The following is a 22631-nucleotide window of genomic DNA, read 5'->3' on the forward strand; positions in this document are numbered from 1 at the left end:
AGAGCGCTTTCACAGATATCATCTGAGATAAATGCTGACCCGTACCTCAGCATCAACAGAAATTGCTTACAGACATATGACAGCATATCATAGATGTTGATATACAGTACATGATTTGATACATTGTTCGACGTCAATAACTGCCCTCTTGCCCTCTCCTTAAACAATGCAGTTATAGTCTAACTCCCACAACACATTAGTCATCCTCATTCACTGTCTACAAGGGGTCATGCAGTGTATGTTACATAAGCAATGAGTTTAAACAAAAGCACACCTAACATCCTATTGTACTCATAATAAACCCTAAAGGCCAGCAGACAATAAGCATGTTCATATTTTCACTAGTTTTGGCTCTTCATATGAATAAACAGGACATGTTTTGGAGGTAAAAACCTTTTTACAAACAGCATTGAGGGCCAAGGAGTTTGGTTATTGTCCAAATAAGCACTTTCCACAAATTAAATCTGTATGGCTTAATCATGTTGTTGACATGCGTCCGGCAGAAACGCTTATATAACACATTATAAACTACAAAATATTTGAAATATTTGGTTAAGGACAAACTCTCACCAGCTAGTCTGCTCAGTTCGTATCACTGACCTGTGACATTATTTGGACTCTATGATATCATTGTGGAATTCTATTGCCGCTTATGTGACAATCTACTAGCTAACATCAGTTTGATATATGTCAGAGCAGAAGAATATATTGGTCAGTCAACATGGCGAGAGATTTGCGATAGTAACAATATAGTACAGTATGTTAAACACAAATATGGACAGAGATCAACAAAAGGAAAGTCAGGTACCTTGTGCATGGCCTGCTTGTGACTCCTCTTCTCATCCTCCTTTCGGGCCATAACGCAGGCCATACGTCTCTCCTCCTCCTGCAGAACAGAGGGTCAATAACACAATCAGGGTGTCGCTCCATTCATGGAGAGTCTGAATTATTCAACATGAGACAGAGGCACAGTCAGAATAATGTCTGTTATGTCGGCTGCAGGTTTTCCCTCTACAGGAAAGACCAGTTGGAGAGGCAGCATCTCCTGCTGCATCACAGGATTATCTGTGTCTGTCTCTCTGATATTCGGCTGCAGCCTCAACTGAACTGAGCCCAGCTGTTTGGGTGTGCCAGGCAGAGCTCCCGGCATGCAATGCAACAGCAGACCCAATGTGAGACTGCCAGCTGAGCTCTAGGGGATGTTTAGCGCTGGCTACTCTGTGACAATTCGGCTGAGAAAATATTATTTGATATGGTTCACTCAAAATGCTGTCATGGCTCCAGAATCAAAGCACTATCTTTCATACCCTTTGCATAATGTTTTTGCTATAAGGGCAGGCCTTTTATAAAAATGCTAAGTTAAAGTTAAATCAGTATGTGAAATCAGTTTGAGTAGAGGACCTTAAGTGCTGTCACAACTAGGCTATTTGTAATATTATCAATAATGCATTGTCATCCTTTCCCACTAATTAGTAGACTAGAACATTGGTGAAATAATGTTGAAAATCTTTAGTCATTAACACTGTTCATTTCCACCTGAACAAACCCAGTCTGTTGTGTTGACACAGATATCCCACGAGGAGCAACGGTAACCGTTTCCTGGCATCTATTGATTCTATTCTGCCTCAAAGCAAGAGGAGTTCAGCTCCTCCACATCTGCAGCCAGCTTTAACTTACATTCTATTCATAAATTATATCTGCCTGCCCTGGCACTGACAGCAAGTATGTTATATCTCAAACTATGTTACTACTACTCTACTACATAGAGCGAGTGCTCATCTGGGGAAAGTTGTGCAAATCAGATTCTGATCTCAGGAGGACTTGCCCATCCTACTGGCTGCAGGGCCATTCCTCTAAAGCAGCGCTACAACACAGATTAAATAGAAAGCTACATATTCTGAGGGCAAGGTGTGTGTGTGCTACCTCAGGGTTCATGTAGCCTACAAGCTCAGACCTGGGTGTTGCCTGCCTGCTTAACAGCTTTCAAATACATGAACCTCTGAACTCTGTGTCTCGTATGTAGTGTGAATACAATGACATCATCTTTGACGGGAAAATCCGCTTTTATGCCTATGGATATCAAGCATGTGGAAGTGTCAAGGATTCTGTAAAGTGTTGCTTTACAGAATCCTTGCAGTATTTACAAGTCAAGGTCAACATTCAGTATTTACAAGCCAATGTGTTGTTATGCCTTGCATGACTACTAGAAATACACACAAAAACACAACCACTGCCACGCAAACTCAACCACATACAAGAAATGACAGACACACATGAGCGCGCACACACACACACACACACACACTGAGCCTATTTCTTACCGTGACACGTTTCATGTCCAGCTGTCTGAGTTGAAGCACACAGCGCAGGGCGGCCTGCTTGTACCATGTCTCCAGGGCTACTGGGTTCCCATCCAGGGTGAGCTCAGAAAGGGAGCCCGACTCTCCCAGGCAGGCTAGCTCATCAAAACTACACACAGAGAGAGAAAACACACACCACACAAGTCATTAACAACATATCAATGGGATAAATACTATTTGTTAATATAATGAGTAATTCACTTAGAAAAGCTCCCCCAACCTCCATTTTGGTTGAATGAACCTTATCCTCCATAGGTCGACATTACCACCAGGGAACAGGGCCCGTATTCACAAAGCGTCTCAGCTTAGGAATGCTGATCTAGGATCAGGTCCCCCTAGTCCACATAATCTTATTAAGGCAACATTTATCCAATATTAGCTCTCCTACCTGATACCCTTTTTGAATACCCAGGGCCCAGAGCTCAACAAAAAGAAAACATGGAAACGTGCTAATTGGGCCTGGGACTGGCAGTGGGAAGAGGGCATTGAAAGCAACAGACACGGCCTGGGGCTGGGTGAACAGAGTTTGAGATGGGAAGACAATAACTAGGCTAAACAGGGTAGTAGGTAGCCAAGCTAACTAGGGTGGCAGGTGACCTAGCGGTTAGGAGCGTTGGGCCAGTGAACGAATGGTCGCTGGTTAAAATCCCAGAGCTAAATTACAAAAATAGAAATGTAATGTAAACAGTTGATTCACTACAAATGTAAATATAAATTGTGTGCTGGGTACAGTGTGCACAGAGGACTTCTGATTGGCCTAATTTGTGATAATGTTCGCTTCAACCAAAGGCTTTGCTGAGCCTGGGATTCTCTCTCAGCTACAGCTATGCAGACGTCAAATAAAGGCTCTTGTTATCCCACCAGGACTTCACTGCCATGATAATAGTAGCCTACATTTCTCAGACGATTTTACACAAAAAGGATCAAATGCAAGCCAGATTAGGCTAGATGTTGTATTTTGCCATCATTATAGATTGATATAAGCTTTTTGTTTGGGCAAGGCAGGCTTTAAATTATTTATTTACTGCCTAAAACAGAGTGGGCTAGCAAGAGCTGCCATGAGAAATTAATCACAGCAGGAGTCAACTGTGGCCCTCTGGGCTGGCAACACTGTCTTATTAAATCGGGATTTCACAGGACTGTTTTCACAGGCAGGGACAGTGCTACTTCAGCATTCAGCCTCTGTGTCCTCCTGACTGAACTCAATGACAACTCCACTGTTTATATAAGGCTAAGGGTGGCAAAAGGCAAAACCATACAAAAGAACAGGGGTTTGAAAACACTCTCTTCACAGCAACAAAACACTTCCCATTCATGCGACACGCCGACACACCTTCTCTTCACCTCAGCAGTCATTCGGTGTGTGCTCAGAGAGAGAGAGCAGGCAGTATGGGTCCTCCACTGCAACAGAGGCCAGGCCCAGCCCTGAGCTATAGGGAGCTGCCTGGGAGGGGAACCTGCCAGCACTGAGCTCTGTGGAGAGGAGGGGGTTAAGCAGTAGCAGAAGATCTTACCTGGTGATGCTGTTGCAGCTGAGAAAGAGGCGCTGGAGGCAGGGCAGCTGGTCCACCTCTGTCTAGACAAAGAGAGGGAGAGAAAGAGGGGGATGAAGAGAGGAGAGGGTGCTCTAGAGGGGCTTGGTGGTGGTAGCGGCGGGACACAGTCACAGCGTGGCTCAGACCTTCCCATCCCTCTCCATTCCCTCAGTCACCTTGCAGCTCCCAGCTCCGGCATACAGCCCCATCCGCCCTGCGCGCGCAGGCACACTGCCGCGGCTGCACAGGGAGGGGAGGGGGAGCGCAAGGAGAAGGGGAGGGAGAGGAGAGGAGCGTGCACTAATGCAGAGATCCCCTGCTGCAGGAGCTCGCTCACTCACTCTGCTTATAGAAGAGAGAGACAGAGAGCGAGAGAGAAAGAGAGAGAAAGAGAGAGGGGGGGGTGAGCTACTGGCACACAGAGACACACACACAGACACACACAGAGACACACACACAGACACACACACAGACACAGCAGAGCAGCAGCTGAAGAACAAAGGAAGGCGACAGCGATATGGGCAAATGATGAATTCAACAGGAATAGATTAAAGTCTCCAGTGGTGCCGTTGTCATGGAATCTGTTTCCTCATCAGGCTGTTTCAGGATCAATGGAGGAGGGAGTCTGGGGGAGGATGGGAGGAAGTGAGGAGGAGGAGCAGGCTGGCTGGCTGATGAGGACACAGAGACACAGGCAATGTCACAGCCAGCTACAGGAGAGGAGACAGGGGGATGGCAGTGGGGATGACATGTTCAGCCTCGCAGTAGGGCAGGACAACTGCTGCTGTAGTGTGTCTATGAGGATGGATAACCAGCGCTGGGATGCTGTGTGTGTGTGTGTGTGTGTGTGTGTGTGTGTGTGTGTGTGTGTGTGTGTGTGTGTGTGTGTGTGTGGACACTGCTGGGAGGGACTTAAAGCGCTGCGTCAGCCCATACTGCAGAAACACACTACCTCACACACAGCTACTGTACAGCCTCCACCAGCACTGCCTGTGTCTCTGCCTCTCCTAAGACAACAAGAGCTTAACCTAGCAGCCATCCACATAAACTCCCTCTACACTACCATAATACTATCCACATAAACTCCCTCTACACTACCACAATACTCATCCACATAAACTCCCTCTACACTACCACAATACTCATCCACATAAACTCCCTCTACACTACCATAATACTATCCACATAAACTCCCTCTACACAACCACAATACTCATCCACATAAACTCCCTCTACACTACCACAATACTCATCCACATAAACTCCCTCTACACTACCACAATACTCATCCACATAAACTCCCTCTACACTAACATAATACTATCCACATAAACTCCCTCTACACAACCACAATACTCATCCACATAAACTCCCTCTACACTACCACAATACTCATCCACATAAACTCCCTCTACACTACCACAATACTCATCCACATAAACTCCCTCTACACTACCATAATACTATCCACATAAACTCCCTCTACACTACCACAATACTCATCCACATAAACTCCCTCTACACTACCACAATACTCATCCACATAAACTCCCTCTACACTACCATAATACTATCCACATAAACTCCCTCTACACAACCACAATACTCATCCACATAAACTCCCTCTACACTACCACAATACTCATCCACATAAACTCCCTCTACACAACCACAATACTCATCCACATAAACTCCCTCTACACTACCACAATACTCATTAACATAAACTCCCTCTACACTACCACAATACTCATCCACATAAACTCCCTCTACACTACCATAACACTATCTACATAAACTCCCTCTACACAACCACAATACTCATCCACATAAACTCCCTCTACACTACCATAATACTAATCCACATACAGTGGGGGAAAAAAGTATTTAGTCAGCCACCAATTGTGCAAGTTCTCCCACTTAAAAAGATGACAGGCCTGTAATTTTCATCATAGGTACACGTCAACTATGACAGACAAAATTTGGAGAAAAAAATCCAGAAAATCACATTGTAGGATTTTTAATGAATTTATTAGCAAATTATGGTGGAAAATAAGTATTTGGTCAATAACAAAAGTTTCTCAATACTTTGTTATATACCCTTTGTTGGCAATGACACAGGTCAAACGTTTTCTGTAAGTCTTCACAAGGTTTTCACACACTGTTGCTGGTATTTTGGCCCATTCCTCCATGCAGATCTCCTCTAGAGCAATGATGTTTTGGGGCTGTCGCTGGGCAACACGGACTTTCAACTCCCTCCAAAGATTTTCTATGGGGTTGAGATCTGGAGACTGGCTAGGCCACTCCAGGACCTTGAAATGCTTCTTACGAAGCCACTCCTTCGTTGCCCGGGCGGTGTGTTTGGGATCATTGTCATGCTGAAAGACCCAGCCACGTTTCATCTTCAATGCCCTTGCTGATGGAAGGAGGTTTTCACTAAAAATCTCACGATACATGGCCCCATTCATTCTTTCCTTTACACGGATCAGTCGTCCTGGTCCCTTTGCAGAAAAACAGCCCCAAAGCATGATGTTTCCACCCCCATGCTTCACAGTAGGTATGGTGTTCTTTGGATGCAACTCAGCATTCTTTGTCCTCCAAACACGACGAGTTGAGTTTTTACCAAAAGTTATATTTTGGTTTCATCTGACCATATGACATTCTCCCAATCCTCTTCTGGATCATCCAAATGCACTCTAGCAAACTTCAGACGGGCCTGGACATGTACTGGCTTAAGCAGGGGGACACGTCTGGCACTGCAGGATTTGAGTCCCTGGCGGCGTAGTGTGTTACTGATGGTAGGCTTTGTTACTTTGGTCCCAGCTCTCTGCAGGTCATTCACTAGGTCCCCCCGTGTGGTTCTGGGATTTTTGCTCACCGTTCTTGTGATCATTTTGACCCCACGGGGTGAGATCTTGCGTGGAGCCCCAGATCGAGGGAGATTATCAGTGGTCTTGTATGTCTACCATTTCCTAATAATTGCTCCCACAGTTGATTTCTTCAAACCAAGCTGCTTACCTATTGCAGATTCAGTCTTCCCAGCCTGGTGCAGGTCTACAATTTTGTTTCTGGTGTCCTTTGACAGCTCTTTGGTCTTGGCCATAGTGGAGTTTAGAGTGTGACTGTTTGAGGTTGTGGACAGGTGTCTTTTATACTGATAACAAGTTCAAACAGGTGCCATTAATACAGGTAACGAGTGGAGGACAGAGGAGCCTCTTAAAGAAGAAGTTACAGGTCTGTGAGAGCCAGAAATCTTGCTTGTTTGTAGGTGACCAAATACTTATTTTCCACCATAATTTGCAAATAAATTCATTAAAAATCCTACAATGTGATTTTCTGGAATTTTTTTCTCAGTTTGTCTGTCATAGTTGACGTGTACCTATGATGAAAATTACAGGCCTCTCTCATCTTTTTAAGTGGGAGAACTTGCACAATTGGTGGCTGACTAAATACTTTTTTCCCACACTGTAAGCTCCCTCTACACAACCACAATACTCATCCACATAAACTCCCTCTACACTACCACAATACTCATCCACATAAACTCCCTCTACACTACCACAATACTCATCCACATAAACTCCCTCTACACTACTACAATACTCATCCATATAAACTCTACACTACCACAATACTCATCCACATAAACTCCCTCTACACTACCACAATACTCATCCACATAAACTCCCTCTACACTACCACAATACTCATCCACATAAACTCCCTCTACACTACCACAATACTCATCCACATAAACTCCCTCTGCACTACCACAATACTCATCCATATAAACTCCCTCTACACAACCACAATACTCATCCACATAAACTCCCACAATACTCATCCACACACGCTCACTTGCACGCACACCCCCAACCCCCCATACTAACAACCCAAACGCCCACCTGCCACATTAGCCTAATGGAGGCTAATCTGTGTGGGTTAAAGATGTGATGGCCAGTTATGGTGGATTCCCTCTGATCAGTCTACTACAGCTCTCACTATGCCCAGGGCCAACTGGTCAGCCACTAGACTAGAGCACAACGTTTACTGTGTAATGGCCATGCTGACCTCTATAGCCATATCCATGCTCTCTGTTACATTCATCAGATCTGTGGGGCTTGGCCATTTAGTTTAGTTTAGTTTATTAATTCAACCATTTAAAAAAACAAGCACACATAAAACTCGGAAAAGCCATTCATGCACATGAGTAAAATCATTGAGGATAACACACAATAAAGTCTGAGGGCAGTGGCTAGCACTCCAATGGAGTCCTTATCAAGCAGCTTGGACTTTCTAGCCAAAAACGTAGTCCTGGCATTAACCTTCCCTAGCACTTTAGTGGCCTTGCTCACACCTCCCAAGCTTCCACCCCAGGTAGCTAACAGAGGTTTTAGTAGTCAGGACCTCACCCCCTAACTCTACACAATTTAGGTCTGGACCCAAAAATAATTGCCTCAGTTTTACCTAAGTGCAGAGATAGCTTATTATCTCCAAGCCATTTGCTAATGTTAGTAAGCGCTGTGCTAAGTATGCTCTCCAACATAGTTTTACTTTTGTGAGACACCAGAAGTGTAGAGTCATCCACATCAAGGAAAAGACGGCATGAACAAGCATCTTAAAAAAAAATAGAGGCCCAAGCACGCTCCCCTGCGGAACGCCATAACTTATTGGTTTTGCCTGAGACAGTGAACCATTAACCTCTACTACTTGCTCCCTACCTGACAAATAGGACTTTACCCAGCCTAGAGGGATACTGCTTAACCCCAGTGCCTCCAGTTTGGAGATTAGGAGACAGTGGTTAACTGTATCAAAGGCCTTCTGTAGGTCAAGCAGTACCATTCCACAGAGAATTCCCTCATCAATCTCTTTCCAGATGAAGTCAGTCAAGTAAAGTATACATCAATCAGTGGAGTATGTTCTTCTAAAACCAGACTGAAAATCATACATTGTTTGTTGACATATTCATACATTTGCTCATGTACAACTCTCTCCAGGATCTTTGATGTTATACTAAGGATAGATACAGGCCTATAATTCCCAGGGTCCCCTTCTTATACAGAGGTATAACTTTAGCTTGTTTCATGTCCCTGGGAAAGATGCCTTGTACCAGAGAGAGATTAACGATATGCGTAATACAAGGGGCAATTTGCTAAGCAGAATCTCTAAGAAACCTTGCAGGAATATATTATCCAGGCCTGTGGTTTTGGAGCATTTAAGCTCTGCTAGCATACTGGCTATTTTGGCTGTTGCTACCTTTGCAAAAGAAAAAGAGTTTGGCTGAACCCCTAACTCGGCATAATACTTATTGACTTGGTAATTTCCATACAAACCAGAACTGTTAGGCAGCTTGCTAACCAGCTTGCTGGCAACAGAAGTAAAAAAATAGTTACATTCATTGGCAACCTCTGCTTTTTCATATACCATCTCCCCCCTGATGTTCAGTCCAATACTGTTTCGTTTGTTTTTGGTAGTACTACTACAGCCTAGTTCCTTAAATGACTTCCAAAGCTTTTTAGGGTCATTTTTTTGTTGTCAATGATTTTATCAGCAAAGTAACCCCTCTTAGCTTCATCCATCCTGCTCTGTGCTTCATTTCTGTGACATTTATATAGGACAAAATCAGGCTGCTCTTGAGGGTTCTTAAATTTCTTGAAGGCCTTATTCCTTGCTTGGATAGATTCTAGAATCTCATCATTAGGGCTAGATCTCTGCTTTACTCTGACACACATCTAATGGGAGCCATCACATTCACCACATCAAGGAATCTACATTTAAAGGCTTCCCAGGCCCTATCTACCCCTACACTTTCCAGCACAGGTGACCAGTCAATTTTACCCACTTGCTCCCTAAACATTTCAACACAGTATTTTTTTAGTCCTCTGATTCTAACAGTTTTGTGACACTTAAATATATCTTTAAAAACCCTCCTTGTGCAAAATGTAATAAAATGATCACTGATTCCATAGACTATTACTCCACTCTGCGATATTTTGGATTTATCAGACACCAATATTAAGTCAATCGTACTTTGCACTGTTTCACATACCCTGGTGGGATCTTTTATCTAAATGTCGGGCTAGCTGTCTGCAACCAGAACACTGAACCAGATCCAAGGGCACAGCTTAGAAAAAAGAGAACATGAACAGTGCATGTTAGATTCTAATGTGTGCCTGGTGCTGTAAACAGACTAAACTAGTACTGACCACACCAATAAAATACATAGGGATGGATTCTTGATCTGGATTTACTACAAAATGTACTACACTGTATATAATATAGAGTACTATATTATATAGAGTACTGAATTAATCATAGAATAATTTGTCCACTATGTTAAGGCAGCTGAGTGCTCATAGATCAATATTACTTATGAATAGCTCATGCTGTAAGCATATGACCCAGACAGTAAAGTACATTAGAAACCCATGATATAGACACCGCATTAACATCCAAGGAATCATCAGTCACAATAATAAAGGACAGACATCAACATGCCTTAAACTCTCATTCTACTCTGCTACCACATATGAAGGGCAAAGCTTTCATGGGGTCCGATTGACTTAAACATTAATATATTTCACTCATATTATACTCATATTCCTTTTGTTTATGTTATGTTCATACCCCCTGAGCACTAAGGCTCAAAATCATTATCAAAATGCATAATTTCCCTTGGAAAAAGATTCCCGGCAAATACAGGAAAAGGTTTCTAAAGCTGCAGCTAATGAGGATGAAACAAAACAAACTAAACAGGGCCAGGCTGTCACGATCGTTATATGGAGTAGACCAATGCGCAGCGTTAGTTGCAAACATATTTATTTATTTAATGAATGCACGAACAAAACAACAAAACGAAAACGTGACGTCCTCGGTATTACACAACCGACACGGCAACAAACCAAAACGGAACAAGATCCCACAAACACAAAGGGAAAACAGACAGTTTAAATATGGCTCCCAATCAGAGACAACCAGCCACAGCTGACACTCGTTGCCTCTGATTGGGAGCCACTCTGGCCAACATAGAAATAGCACCCATAGAATACACCATAGAACAAAAACACATAGAACTTACACACCCTGGCTCAACATATAGAGTCCCCAGAGCCAGGGTGTGACAGTACCCCCCCCCCAAAGGCGCGGACTGCGACCGCGCCTGAACAACAACAAACCAGGGGAGGGCTGGGTGGGCATTCCTCCTCGGAGGCGGTTCCGGCTCCGGGCTAGACCACCACCCTCTAATAATCCCCCCGTAGCGCCCCTGGTCCGGTCCCGCTGGCTGGAGCTGAACTGGACATCGTAGGAGCGGATAGCTTCAGCTCCGGTGTGGAGCAGCTGACCGGTACCTGACCAGGCACCGGTGACCCAGGCACGGGTTGTGCCGGACTGACGACGCACACCCCTGGCTTGGTGCGTGGAGCAGGAACGGACCGGACCGGGCTGACGATGCGCACCCTTGGCTTGGTGCGTGGAGCAGCAACGGGCCGGACCGGGCTGACGATACGCACCCCTGGCTTGGTGCGTGGAGCAGGAACGAACCGGACCGGGCTGACGATGCGCACCGCGGAGCAGACGGGCGGACCGGGCTGGCGATACGCACCCCTGGCTTGGTGCGTGGAGCAGGACCGGACCGGACCGGGCTGACGATGCGCACCCCTGGCTTGGTGCGTGGAGCAGGAACGGGCCTTACCAGGCTGATGACTCGCACCCCTGGCTTGGTGCGAGTGGCAGGAACAGGCCGGGCCGGGCTGGCGACGCGCACCGTAGGCTTGGTGCGAGTGGCAGGAACAGGCCGGGCCGGGCTGGCGACGCGCACCGTAGGCTTGGTGCGAGAAGCAGGAACAGGCCGGGCCGGGCGACGCGCACCGTAGGCTTGGTGCGAGTGGCAGGAACAGGCCGGGCCGGGCTGGCGACGCGCACCTTAGGCTTGGTGCGAGTGGCAGGAACAGGCCGGGCCGGGCTGGCGACGCGCACCATAGGTTTGGTGCGGGGAGCAGGAACAGGCCAGGCCGGGCTGGCGACGCGCACCATAGGCTTGGTGCGGGGAGCAGGAACAGGCTGGGCCGGGCTGGCGACGCGCACCACAGGCTCGATGCGGGGAGCAGGAACAGGCCGGGCCGGGCTGGCGACGTGCACCACAGGCTCGATGCGAGGAACAGGAACAGGCCGGACCGTACTGGGGACACACACCACTGGCCCTACGCGGGGATCAGGAACGGGCCGGACCGGACTGGTAACACACCCCAGTACCTCTCGCCGTGCCTCTACACTTTCCTTCCCCTTTAATACCAGTGGCCCCCGTAACCTGGCGGCCTCCTCTGCCAACCCGCTGGATCGCTCTATCGCGGCCTCCTGCTGCCCCGACGTCCACGTCGTGAGCCCCCCCCTAAAAAATTTCTGGGTGTCTCTCCTCCCCGTGGACCAGGCCTCCCTAGTTCTCGCCAGACTCTCACCCCACTGCTCCAAAGTCCAACCACTCTGCTCTTCACTTGGCTTGGCCCAGTCGAGACTCTTAATCCACTGCTCCATAGTCCAACCTCTCTGCTCTTCACTTGGCTGGGCCCAGTCGAGACTCCTACTCAACTGATCCCAGGTCCATCCTCTCTCCTCTTCACGCTGCTTGGTCCTGTCTTGGTGGGATCTTCAGTCACGATCGTTATACGGAGTAGACCAATGCGCAGCGTTAGTTGCAAACATATTTATTTATTTAATGAATGCACGAACAAAACAACAAAACGAAAACGTGACGTCCTCGGTATAACACAACCGACACGGCAACAAACCAAAACGGAACAAGATCCCACAAACACAAAGGGAAAACAGACAGTTTAAATATGGCTCCCAATCAGAGACAACCAGCCACAGCTGACACTCGTTGCCTCTGATTGGGAGCCACTCTGGCCAACATAGAAATAGCACCCATAGAATACACCATAGAACAAAAACACATAGAACTTACACACCCTGGCTCAACATATAGAGTCCCCAGAGCCAGGGTGTGACACAAGCACAGAATAGAACAAGCCCACGTCCCCCCCCGTCCCCCCGTCCTCCGTATGGCCTCCTGTTGCTGCACCATCCTGCTCAGCTATGTGCATGACAGTGCCAGTGTGCAATGGGTTACAAAATATCCTACTTTAGGCATAAACAAAAGAAGGCTACTGTACGCATACAGTACGGTCAACCCATCACACCAATCAGTGACTTAGTTAGGGGGACTTTATGGCGGGCTGCTCTAACGCTATTATAAACAACTAAGGCGGTGAGGAGGGTATTCACTTCATGGCGTTCAGGCACCATTACACAACCCTTTTAAGGTGCTGTCTCTAACACTAACGGTATTACAGGGATGCTGCCTCCGCAGGCATGCTGTTGCCGTAATTAGGATTATGGCTACGTCTGATTGGAGAAGTTGTGAAATAATTAAATCAATCACTGCATAAATTATTACATTTACATTTACATTTTATGAGTTACATTTACAAATTATGAGAGAGACAGATGCGAGGGAGGCTGTAATCTCTGCCATTTGCAACACTGCTTTTATAGAAAAATGTCTCTACTGCTACTTGAGTACACACATTAACAGTACTGTCTGCTGCTGCATCCCCATAGTGACAGGAACGCTCTGCTCCTGAAATAAAGGCATTAGATGATTGTGCACTCCCACTCACAGTGTCACACAGTCGGCTTTGAGGAGAACACTGCAATGAATTCTTATAACATCAATTTCTACATGCTGAAAATGCAATTCATACCACAGTATAAGCACATAGCCTACCACACATACACCTGCTTCCCAGACTGACTATTCAGCTCTGCTTCTCCGTCAGTGCAACAGCACTTCCAGCTCCGACCGTGGCTGAGTCTAAATTTAGCCACAGTCTCAGACAGAGTGATGTCATCACTGGGCTGATGTGGTGCATAACAAAATCCCACTGTCCGTCCACCTCTGTCTGTCTCATGTTCTAACAGCAGGGGCCCAGAGACTAGGAGTTGTGTCTGAACCTGGTGTCCGTCTCTCTCCTGTGTGTCCTGGGCTTCAACTCTACAGCTCAGCTCCACCCCAGCCATGTTGACAGCTGACAGCTTGCGTGTGTTTGATTTTCTCACACACTGAGGAGCTTCACAACAACCATTACCGTGCCAACACAGCCTCTCACCACCGCTGTCTCTGCTGCACGCAACAACACTCTACAAAGAGAAGCGCCAACAAACACGTGTGTGTGTGTGTGTGTGTGTGTGTGTGTGTCAACCTTAGTAAGTGCCACTGGTGACCTGGTCATTCAATGGCTGAGGTTGTTTAAGTTACTTGTCTTTTAGAGAGTGCATACAATATACAGACTAAAACCATACAGAACAGTCTCTCACCCATTCATCACAAACTGTTCCATTTTAGGTGTCATTTAGGATGGTTTTCTAGGGTAAACAAACCTTTCAGATATGTGCTGTATGTAGCACAGTACCCAAAGGGTTATACGTGCAGTATGTCTAAAATACTGGCCTTCCATGTAACTGAGCCCAATGTTTAAGTGTAGGTTTAAACTTGTTTGGAAAAGTGCACTTCAATGTATTTGTCTTTCCCTTCAAGTCCTTTCCAAAACTCCACTCTATTCCTCACTAGAATGAAAAGGAAAACCTTTTAAGACACCTGAAAGTATCTGTGTTTAGTTTGTGCCTGCAATAAGGACTTGGCAGCAAATCCGGATAATGAAAGAGCCTTGAGAAAAATGCTGAAGGATATAATTTTTTCTCCGCTGTAAGGCCAATAAAACATTATATCTGATTATTAAGTGGAAGTAATTTCATCAAAAGTTCTAAGTGGGTAAACAGGAGCTGTAGTTGATAAGGTGTGACATTTTTGTTTTTTTATTAAATGTTCCCAGCCTGGTCACCTGTGATACAAGTCAGGATAAAGACGTCCATCCATGTCTGAGGACGATGGGAGATTACATAGAAACTGGCCACTAGGGGCAACCGTGAGCGCTGTTACCTTCAAGAAGGTTTTGGTTTTGCTTGGGTGTTGTGGACAGGGATGGCAGATGGGAGTAAGCATCTGCCTCAGATACAAAAGGAGGTTGGATGTTTGAATCCAGTTATAGAAAGTTGTTTTTGTGCCTAACCCAAACCTTAACCCTTACCTTAACCCAGGGGTTCCCAAACCTCCAGCATTGGGGAACATCCCGCGCAGGAGTGCATGCACCACTTCTATTTCTATGGGCATAAGCACTGTTCATGACACAAACTGTTCACACCCCTCTTGTTGGTGGAGAGAAATTTGCATGTTTAAAGCATATTTCCTGCCATTCTACAAATTTTGTCATGGGGTGCAAAGAAAATGTTGCAGTTTTAAAGCAAAAAATTACAACAATATCTATGGGCTAAAAAACCTAAATAAAAAAACATTAGCTGACATGGGCTAGTTGATCTGGACATTTCTGACAAGTTATAAATAGCTCTCTAAGGTATGCAATGACTAACATGACAAGAGGAACTGATTGCACCTTGTGCATTCTACTATTACAACTTTCAAGAGTACTTTAAAGCCGGACTGAGTTCCTTAAAAAACCATTCAGAGTTAATGCCTAACCTTAAGATTTCGGAGTTAATGCCTAAACTTAACCCTAACCTTAAAAATGCAGAGTTAATGCCTAAACTTAACCTTAAACACTTTGAAATGTGACGTTTGGAACAGCTTCGAAATTTGACGTTTGAGAAACATGGATGAACGTCTAATTCTGACGTGAGACTGTGAGAGCTAGTTGAATTTTCCAGCATACCAAGTGAGGGAAGGGTTTGGAGATGTCAGATTTGCATACAAATGAAGGACCTGTTTAGGCTTGTTTGTGCTCCTCTGTTGATCAGAAATACTATACTATAGAAATGTAGGGAGGGAGGGAATTTCTGTTTCAAAAATATCTTATTTCACTACCACTGGAGTCAGCATGAGGAGGGGTTAATGAGCTAGCTATTTTCCCCTTGGTAACCACCGTAGATGAATGACAGGAGGACAAGTATGCTACTTCACTTTGTGTTTTTTCTTGGTGAGACATGAAACAGAAAAACTTCTAAATGTGATACCAAGACAAACATCAAAACAAGGTAAACATGCAAAGGCTTGTGCCAGCAGCTGGGGATGACAACAAGATGAAAGAAGAATCTGCAGCTAACATCATCATCTAAGAAGAAAATTATAATCTAGTCTACACATCTCAATGCATGAGTAGGTAGGGGGACAGACACTGGCAACACCTTGGGGACTGTCAGAGATTTGATACACAGCAAGAAGCAAGCTTAAGCCGTCAGCTGTATGCCAATGAGTGTGTATATATCAAACCACGAGAGTTGGATGTATGCATCTGTTATAATTGACAGCATTAGCAACACAGCAGCATACTGTTCTTGCACAGTATATTGCAGAGTGGGGGAAACCATCCTCAATCCTCATTACTGTGATGACAGAACGGCCAAGCTGTTTGCGATCTTAGCACAGATCTGAATCACTACAGGCCTGAGCCATTACATCTGCACAGTGCATTAGTGTGAGCCCAAAGGATTAGACACGATCCAGCTGCTTCAGTTCAGAACAGCCAGGGCTCTGCTCTGCCATCAGTCAGTCAATAGCCCCATCAGTATGTCATGCCGGCAGTCCCTCCACCAACCCCAGCCTGTGGCCCCTCAGATCCCAAAACCCAGCAGGTCTCAGTATGAATGCTCTTTTGTGTGTATGTACTGACATGTATGTGTAACTGATAGATGTGCGCACACACACACACACGTTCATGTTTTTAAATATATGTAAATTGTAAAGTATTTTGTCTGTAATGTATTTTTCCAAGTAAGACTAGCTGTCGCCATTGGCGTCGGCTAATGGGGATCCTTATCAAATAAAATCCCCTCCTCTCCTCTCCCCTCCCCCCTCTTCTCCTCCCCTCCCTCACCACAGTGGAGATGCAGTTGAGTCTCAGGTTGATCTCGGTCAGTGAGTCCAGGCCCTGCAGGTTGTCCACCCTGGAGATGCAGTTCCCTGCCAGGTTCAACACGCGCAGCTCAGACAGGTGGGAGAGGTTCTCTATCTGGGAGATCTGAAGGCAGAGGGAAACACAGACAGAAACATCAGTGTGATAAACTGGTGAAATGTTCTCTTAAGTCATTATGAATTAAAGACTAGGCTCATACCTTCAGGGGCTTGTCTTGAGGCTGTGCTGTTGCTAATATATTGGGGAGGTGATAGGGTCCATAAGGGTGATTTTCAGTGTTGAGAATATGCTCTCTGTTGTCTAAATCAAATGATGAGACATGCCAGTTCTGTTTGATGTGCAAAATAAAACTCTGAGTACAGCAGAGTAGAGCAGACACCTGTGTACCCTGATTTACACATCAACTAGCCTAAGGCCATTCCATATCCTCTGCTAAAAACAGCCCAAAATAAATTATACCTTCAAATGAGTTGGAGATAAATTATTTGAATTTTTACCATCCAATATTACCATCCAATTCAACCCTCACAATCACTCCTTTCGTTTCTGACCCACATTATCATAATTTCAACGTCAAAACAAAGTCAGTATTCTCATTGAGCCATGAGTCCAAAAGGCATCCAGAATCTGAAAGGGTCAGTAGTAGTGAAATGTGGTCCTGGCCTCATTCTGGTTGAGCGGGAACTGCAGGGCCTCTTGTCAAAATGAAACTAACTAGTTCAAGACCCAGGGGATTCTGTCTGTCTGAGTGTGAGGCTGTGAGGTGTGTGCCACTCTGTCCTGTCTATTTCAGGAAGAGGTCAGGGTTGCGTCACAAATGGCACCCTATTCCCTATGTAGTGCACTACATTTGACCAGGGCCCATAGGGCTGTAGTCTATACTAGTGCACTATATAGGGAGTAGGATGCCATTTGGGATACATCCCAGAACTAACTACCACTGAGGGGCCGGCTTTGGGGGTTCCCTTTCCCTTGATGATGATACACTGCATGTTACCCCAGCGGTCAAAGGTTGAAAGGCTCCTGCAGCGAGCTTGATGCAAGTAGACATGAATCAAGACAGACTGAGTATGGTTGTTAGCTTAGGGCAGAATCTTTAAATGAACAGTGAACATCATTTAAAGGACAGAAGCTGCATAGAGCTCTGGAGCTCTGTCTAAAAGGACCTCTGCCTTTCCCTTCCATTTGGGGGAGGGAGGAGGATGACAGCCTGCTCTCTACATCTAAAGCCCTTTCATGAGTGATACTGAGGCACACTCTTCTCTCTGACTCTCCTCTTTCATAGCTTGACCAGACAGGGTTATGTCATCGCTGAAGCACTCTAAGGCCGGTGTAACAGTGCTATGTCATAGCTGTCTATGTGTACAGTATGTTGTCCAGCTGCCAGTAGTGAGTAGTAGAGGTGGTATCTCAGTTATGGCGTTCTGACAATAGGCCCAGGTGCATTAAGTCCCCCAAATGCCTCTTATAATACTGATGTTATTGGACAGAGACCAGAGAGACAGGTAAGGGATGTTGAGATTGAAACAACTTTTGTTATGACTGCTGACAAATACAACAGAGTGAGGTAATGTTCCACTCCAACTGAGGCCTCCCAGTGGTGTTCTCTTGGATTCACAGTTCCACCATGGCTGCAATGAAAAGCATTCTCTCTCAAGTCCACTTTAACACAAGTCAGCACATGGCTAAACTAATCTCAGGCCTGGGACATCATCCTCTACAAAGCTAAGAAAGCCAGAGGGTCCACTCCACACTGGCTGCATCTTTCACTGAACAGTAATTGTATCTCTATTATGCTCGACCCATCTCTCGTCAGGGCAGATTAGATCATCTCATCTGAAAATATTTAACTGGGTTGTGTTACAGATAACTGTAGAAGTGCTTTCTGTTGGGGTGGCTCAGGCTTCAAAATATGTTACAGTTGTTCCCGCTCATTTTTAGGAGGAACACGAGAGGTCAGGGCATTGTTGAAGTCTTAATGTCCTATAGGGATATTTGCTCTGCAGGCAGGGTCACACAGAACTGTCCTTTACATGTCTTAAAATTTAATAAAAAGGCAAAGTGCATTGTAAGTTTCAAATAGTTTAATAGTTAAGTTAAATATTGTCTGTTTGATAAATGATTTTGAAATTCTAATGTAATTCATTGTAGACATCACATACCGGTACTCCTTGCATTCCTGATACAATGAATGTAGTACCGTTCAAAATCTTTCAAGGGATAGAAAAGGCTGTAGCCTTGTCCTCTGTTTCACTCATTGAACAGCAGCCGTTATCTCTAGTGTCAACTAGATGCAGAGGATCCTATTGTGAGCACCATCCATCACTCGACCAATGGAAGGACAGGTTATTTAGCAATATGATGTCATGACAACTTCCTGTCCCCAGAGCACATCTCCCTTCTGGGTAAAACGAGAGGCCAGGCAGGGGTGGTTTGAGTGAGGGCTGAAATGATCCCTTGTTTGTGGTCATACATAGGTGACTTAAACACTGCTGGCTTTGGGAAGTACAAATGTGGTAAGAGAAAGAGAAAGACATAGTATGTTTCGTGGTCAGAAGTGACTGGAAAACAAAGGCTGCTGGGTAGATTAACAGAAACCAATGTTTAATTGGGAATGAGAGTAGGAGACACATGAAAAAGAGCAGCCAGAATCAGAGAGAGGAGTCTCACAGGGACTCTGGGGTGACTTTCACTGGAACAATGTGGGCGATATCCTGGCAGCACATTTCAAACAACCAGCACCGCGGACGGATGGCTTTTCAATCCTATCCTCTTTTTGCAGGTGCTGGCAAAATCCTGATTTGACACCAGTATTACTGTGATCCCCTCTCTTCACAGGCTTTTAATACGTTGTGACAGCAGCCAGATCATACTGTAGGCCTATCAAATCGGCCTTCACTCAACTTACCATTTACACTAAAATGAGTTGTATAACAGCTTTATCAGGTTTTCCGTCATTGTAAAAGGAACAGAAATAGCCTTGCCTGTTAGAGAAATTATAGTAATTGAAGAAGAACTGTAAGGTAATCCTGAGCAAGACTGGGATGTGTGGGAGTTAGCTCCTACATATGTTTTAATTTGGTGGGAAAATAGGAGAAAGGTAAAGTACTCTAGTAACGATGGCTGATAGAGCACTGAGTTGCAACTAAAAGTACAAATATAACTCACTGCCTTCACACGACTGAATATAGAATGTACTCAAAAGCCTCACAACAGGAACTAATGCATTTGCTTTCCTGCAGCCAAGCCTGCTTGAGCGTAACTGTAGGGGCCCAGAGTCACTGACGTAGTAACCAACCAGCAGTACGGGTCAGGTGGTAGTGCCGCTCTGCTCTTGCTGAACCTCTCAGCTAGATATCACAGTTCCCCACTGGTCACGGTATTGCAAACAACATTACAGACACTAAATGCATGTGGATGTATATTTGGAGAACAGAAAGGAATGTAAGTGAAGTTATCATTTTCTAAGGTTTGAAACATGGTACCTGATTGCCATGCAAGTCCAGAACATCTAGTTTAGTCAGGTTATCCAGACTGCATATCCTCTGGATTCTGAAAAACATTAAACAGACAGTAATATTAACATCACCCTGTCTGGTATTCTATACAAGATATCTCTCCTATAACACAATGTTTCTATGACAAAGAGCTGGTATCCCTTCTGCTAACTGAATGGTTACCAGGCACAGGAAATGGGATTGTCAAAGACCGGTCGTCATTTATTTTCTACTGATGGGAAGTTGACTGTTTTCCACTGTCCTGTCGTCCAGGATTGTCTATACCGACCAAACAGTAACTTAGGGAAGTTAGGTTACAGTCCCTTGGAAATTGTATCAGAAACCTAAATCTGTGGCATGCTTTGCTTGAAAGGTACCGCAGACTATTCTGAAAGTGGGTTCTAAAAAGACAAATGTCATGTTTTACAGACTCTGGGACAAAACCAGACCTCAGCGATGGGATCCCAGTGGCAGTTGCCATGATTTGTGACTTTAATCTTCCTCCCTCCTGACCTTTAGTTTTAAAGTCAGGTGATGTTAGATGTAAGATTCACAAAGAGAGCAGTGGTATGGTTTTGTACTGAAATTGGGCACCTGCAGGAAAGTACATTTCAATGGAGGTTGATATATAGGCTAGCTGTGCTGTAGTCATACAGTATCACTTAATTCAAAAAGCAGGATGTGCATATCCCTATGGTAACATCTTTCTAAATGTAAAGAAAAATCCCACAAAAAAATGACAGCATAAAAAGTTTGTCATCTGTCCTTGAAATCATGCACTGTAAAAGCACTGAAATGAGTGGGAGCTCCTATCCTATTGTTCAGTTTGTATGCTTGAGAGACGTAACACAAACCTGTTCTTGCCCAGCATAAGCACTCTGAGAGAGGCCAGGGCTGAGATGCCAGACATCTCAGAGATGCGGTTGTCATACAGGTCTAGGAAGGCCAGGTGCCGCAGATGAGACAGATTGTGGATGTGTGTGATGAGGTTGTGCTGAAAGTTGAGCAGCCGCAGCCTACCCATGCCCTCCAGCAGGGGACACTCCTCCAGACCACGCCTGACCCACAAAACACAAAAGCATTGTCAACAACACCACTGTGAGAGGATGACCCTGTATTATCTTGTTATGATGCAGAGGAGAGGGGGCTCACAGTTAAAAAGGTACAAGCCACCTGATACCACGCTGTCTGCCTTCCAACACTGGCACGCAGGGTTCAGGAGATCTCATTATTCTAAGTGGATCAGGCTATGGATATGGTTTATTGTTGACTAGCCTTTGCCGAGTCCCCAACAAACGGATGTTCCGGTTTTCAGGGGAAATGGAAAGAGAGCCTGTGACGGGACTTCCGCTTTTGGACATTAACAAGGCCATGTTAAGTTGCCAAACGTTCTCGAACGTTGCAGATAGAAATGCCATGAATAGAGCCGATGTGATTCCTTATTCTACATATCAGAGATGCAAGTTTGATCTACATAGCCTATTTCTATCTGAATGTTCCAAAACGTTAAATCCTGCTGAACGTGCCCGGCAACACTCCATCTTAACTCCTCATCCAAATGTACTGGATTGCTTGAACACTGTAGAAGAGAACTTCCCCCGTAAAAAAATTAAATGTATCATCAAGACCAGTATGTAGAGGATCTAGTTTCAGGCGTTTCTTTTACGCCTGCAACGTTGACATGCACTGTCAGAGGGCAGGATCATCTTTACGAGGACTTTGCTGCACCCTACTGGTGAATCCAAGCAATTACAAACTTGGCATTCCATTGCATGACAGTGTATTTAGAAGCTCAACATGGACCACTGAACAAACAAAGCCATGAGTGTTTTAGCCTACCTGTCCAAATCTAGTCGCTCAGGACTCAAAGCACAGTCATCACGGGAATGAAAGGCAATTGGAAAACCAGAGGGAGAATTCTCACTCAATGATATTGCATCACCTGGTCCTGTTACAAAGACACATTTGTTCAGAAAAGCATTTTTCATAGTAATCAGGTTTTACATGTCCAGAAAAGTTTTAGTTGAGCACAGAGCAGAATGTTCCATTAGACTGCGTTTGATCCATGAAAAAAAGAGAGGGGGAGGATCCTGAGCGCAGCCACTCACCAGTTGGCAGGGTGAGGGGTGAGGTACTGTGGGAGTAGATGGCCCCTGCACTGTGGGTTGCTCTCCTAGGCTTCACTTTGTGTGGCTGTGGCTCCAGGTCACTAGTCAGCCCACTGGGTAGAGCAGCAGCAGGGGGTAAGAGGGACGC

General features: G+C 45.2%; 1 protein-coding gene across 1 annotated transcript in view; it reads right to left on the reverse strand.

Annotated features, from left to right (window-relative positions):
- Positions 1–22627, reverse strand: part of LOC121583594 (leucine-rich repeat-containing protein 49-like) — a gene marked incomplete at its 5' end in the record, with an annotated part of 43751 nt that extends 21124 nt beyond the window's left edge. The window contains 8 exon segments of the mRNA XM_045215497.1: positions 809–886; positions 2322–2469; positions 3875–3936; positions 16840–16983; positions 20364–20430; positions 21230–21433; positions 22215–22323; positions 22484–22627. Coding sequence (XP_045071432.1) covers positions 809–886; positions 2322–2469; positions 3875–3936; positions 16840–16983; positions 20364–20430; positions 21230–21433; positions 22215–22323; positions 22484–22627 — 956 coding nt within the window.
- Positions 22628–22631: the final 4 nt, after the last annotated feature.

This window comes from Coregonus clupeaformis, unplaced genomic scaffold (assembly GCF_020615455.1).
Source record: "Coregonus clupeaformis isolate EN_2021a unplaced genomic scaffold, ASM2061545v1 scaf0458, whole genome shotgun sequence".
Classification (NCBI taxonomy): domain Eukaryota; kingdom Metazoa; phylum Chordata; class Actinopteri; order Salmoniformes; family Salmonidae; genus Coregonus; species Coregonus clupeaformis.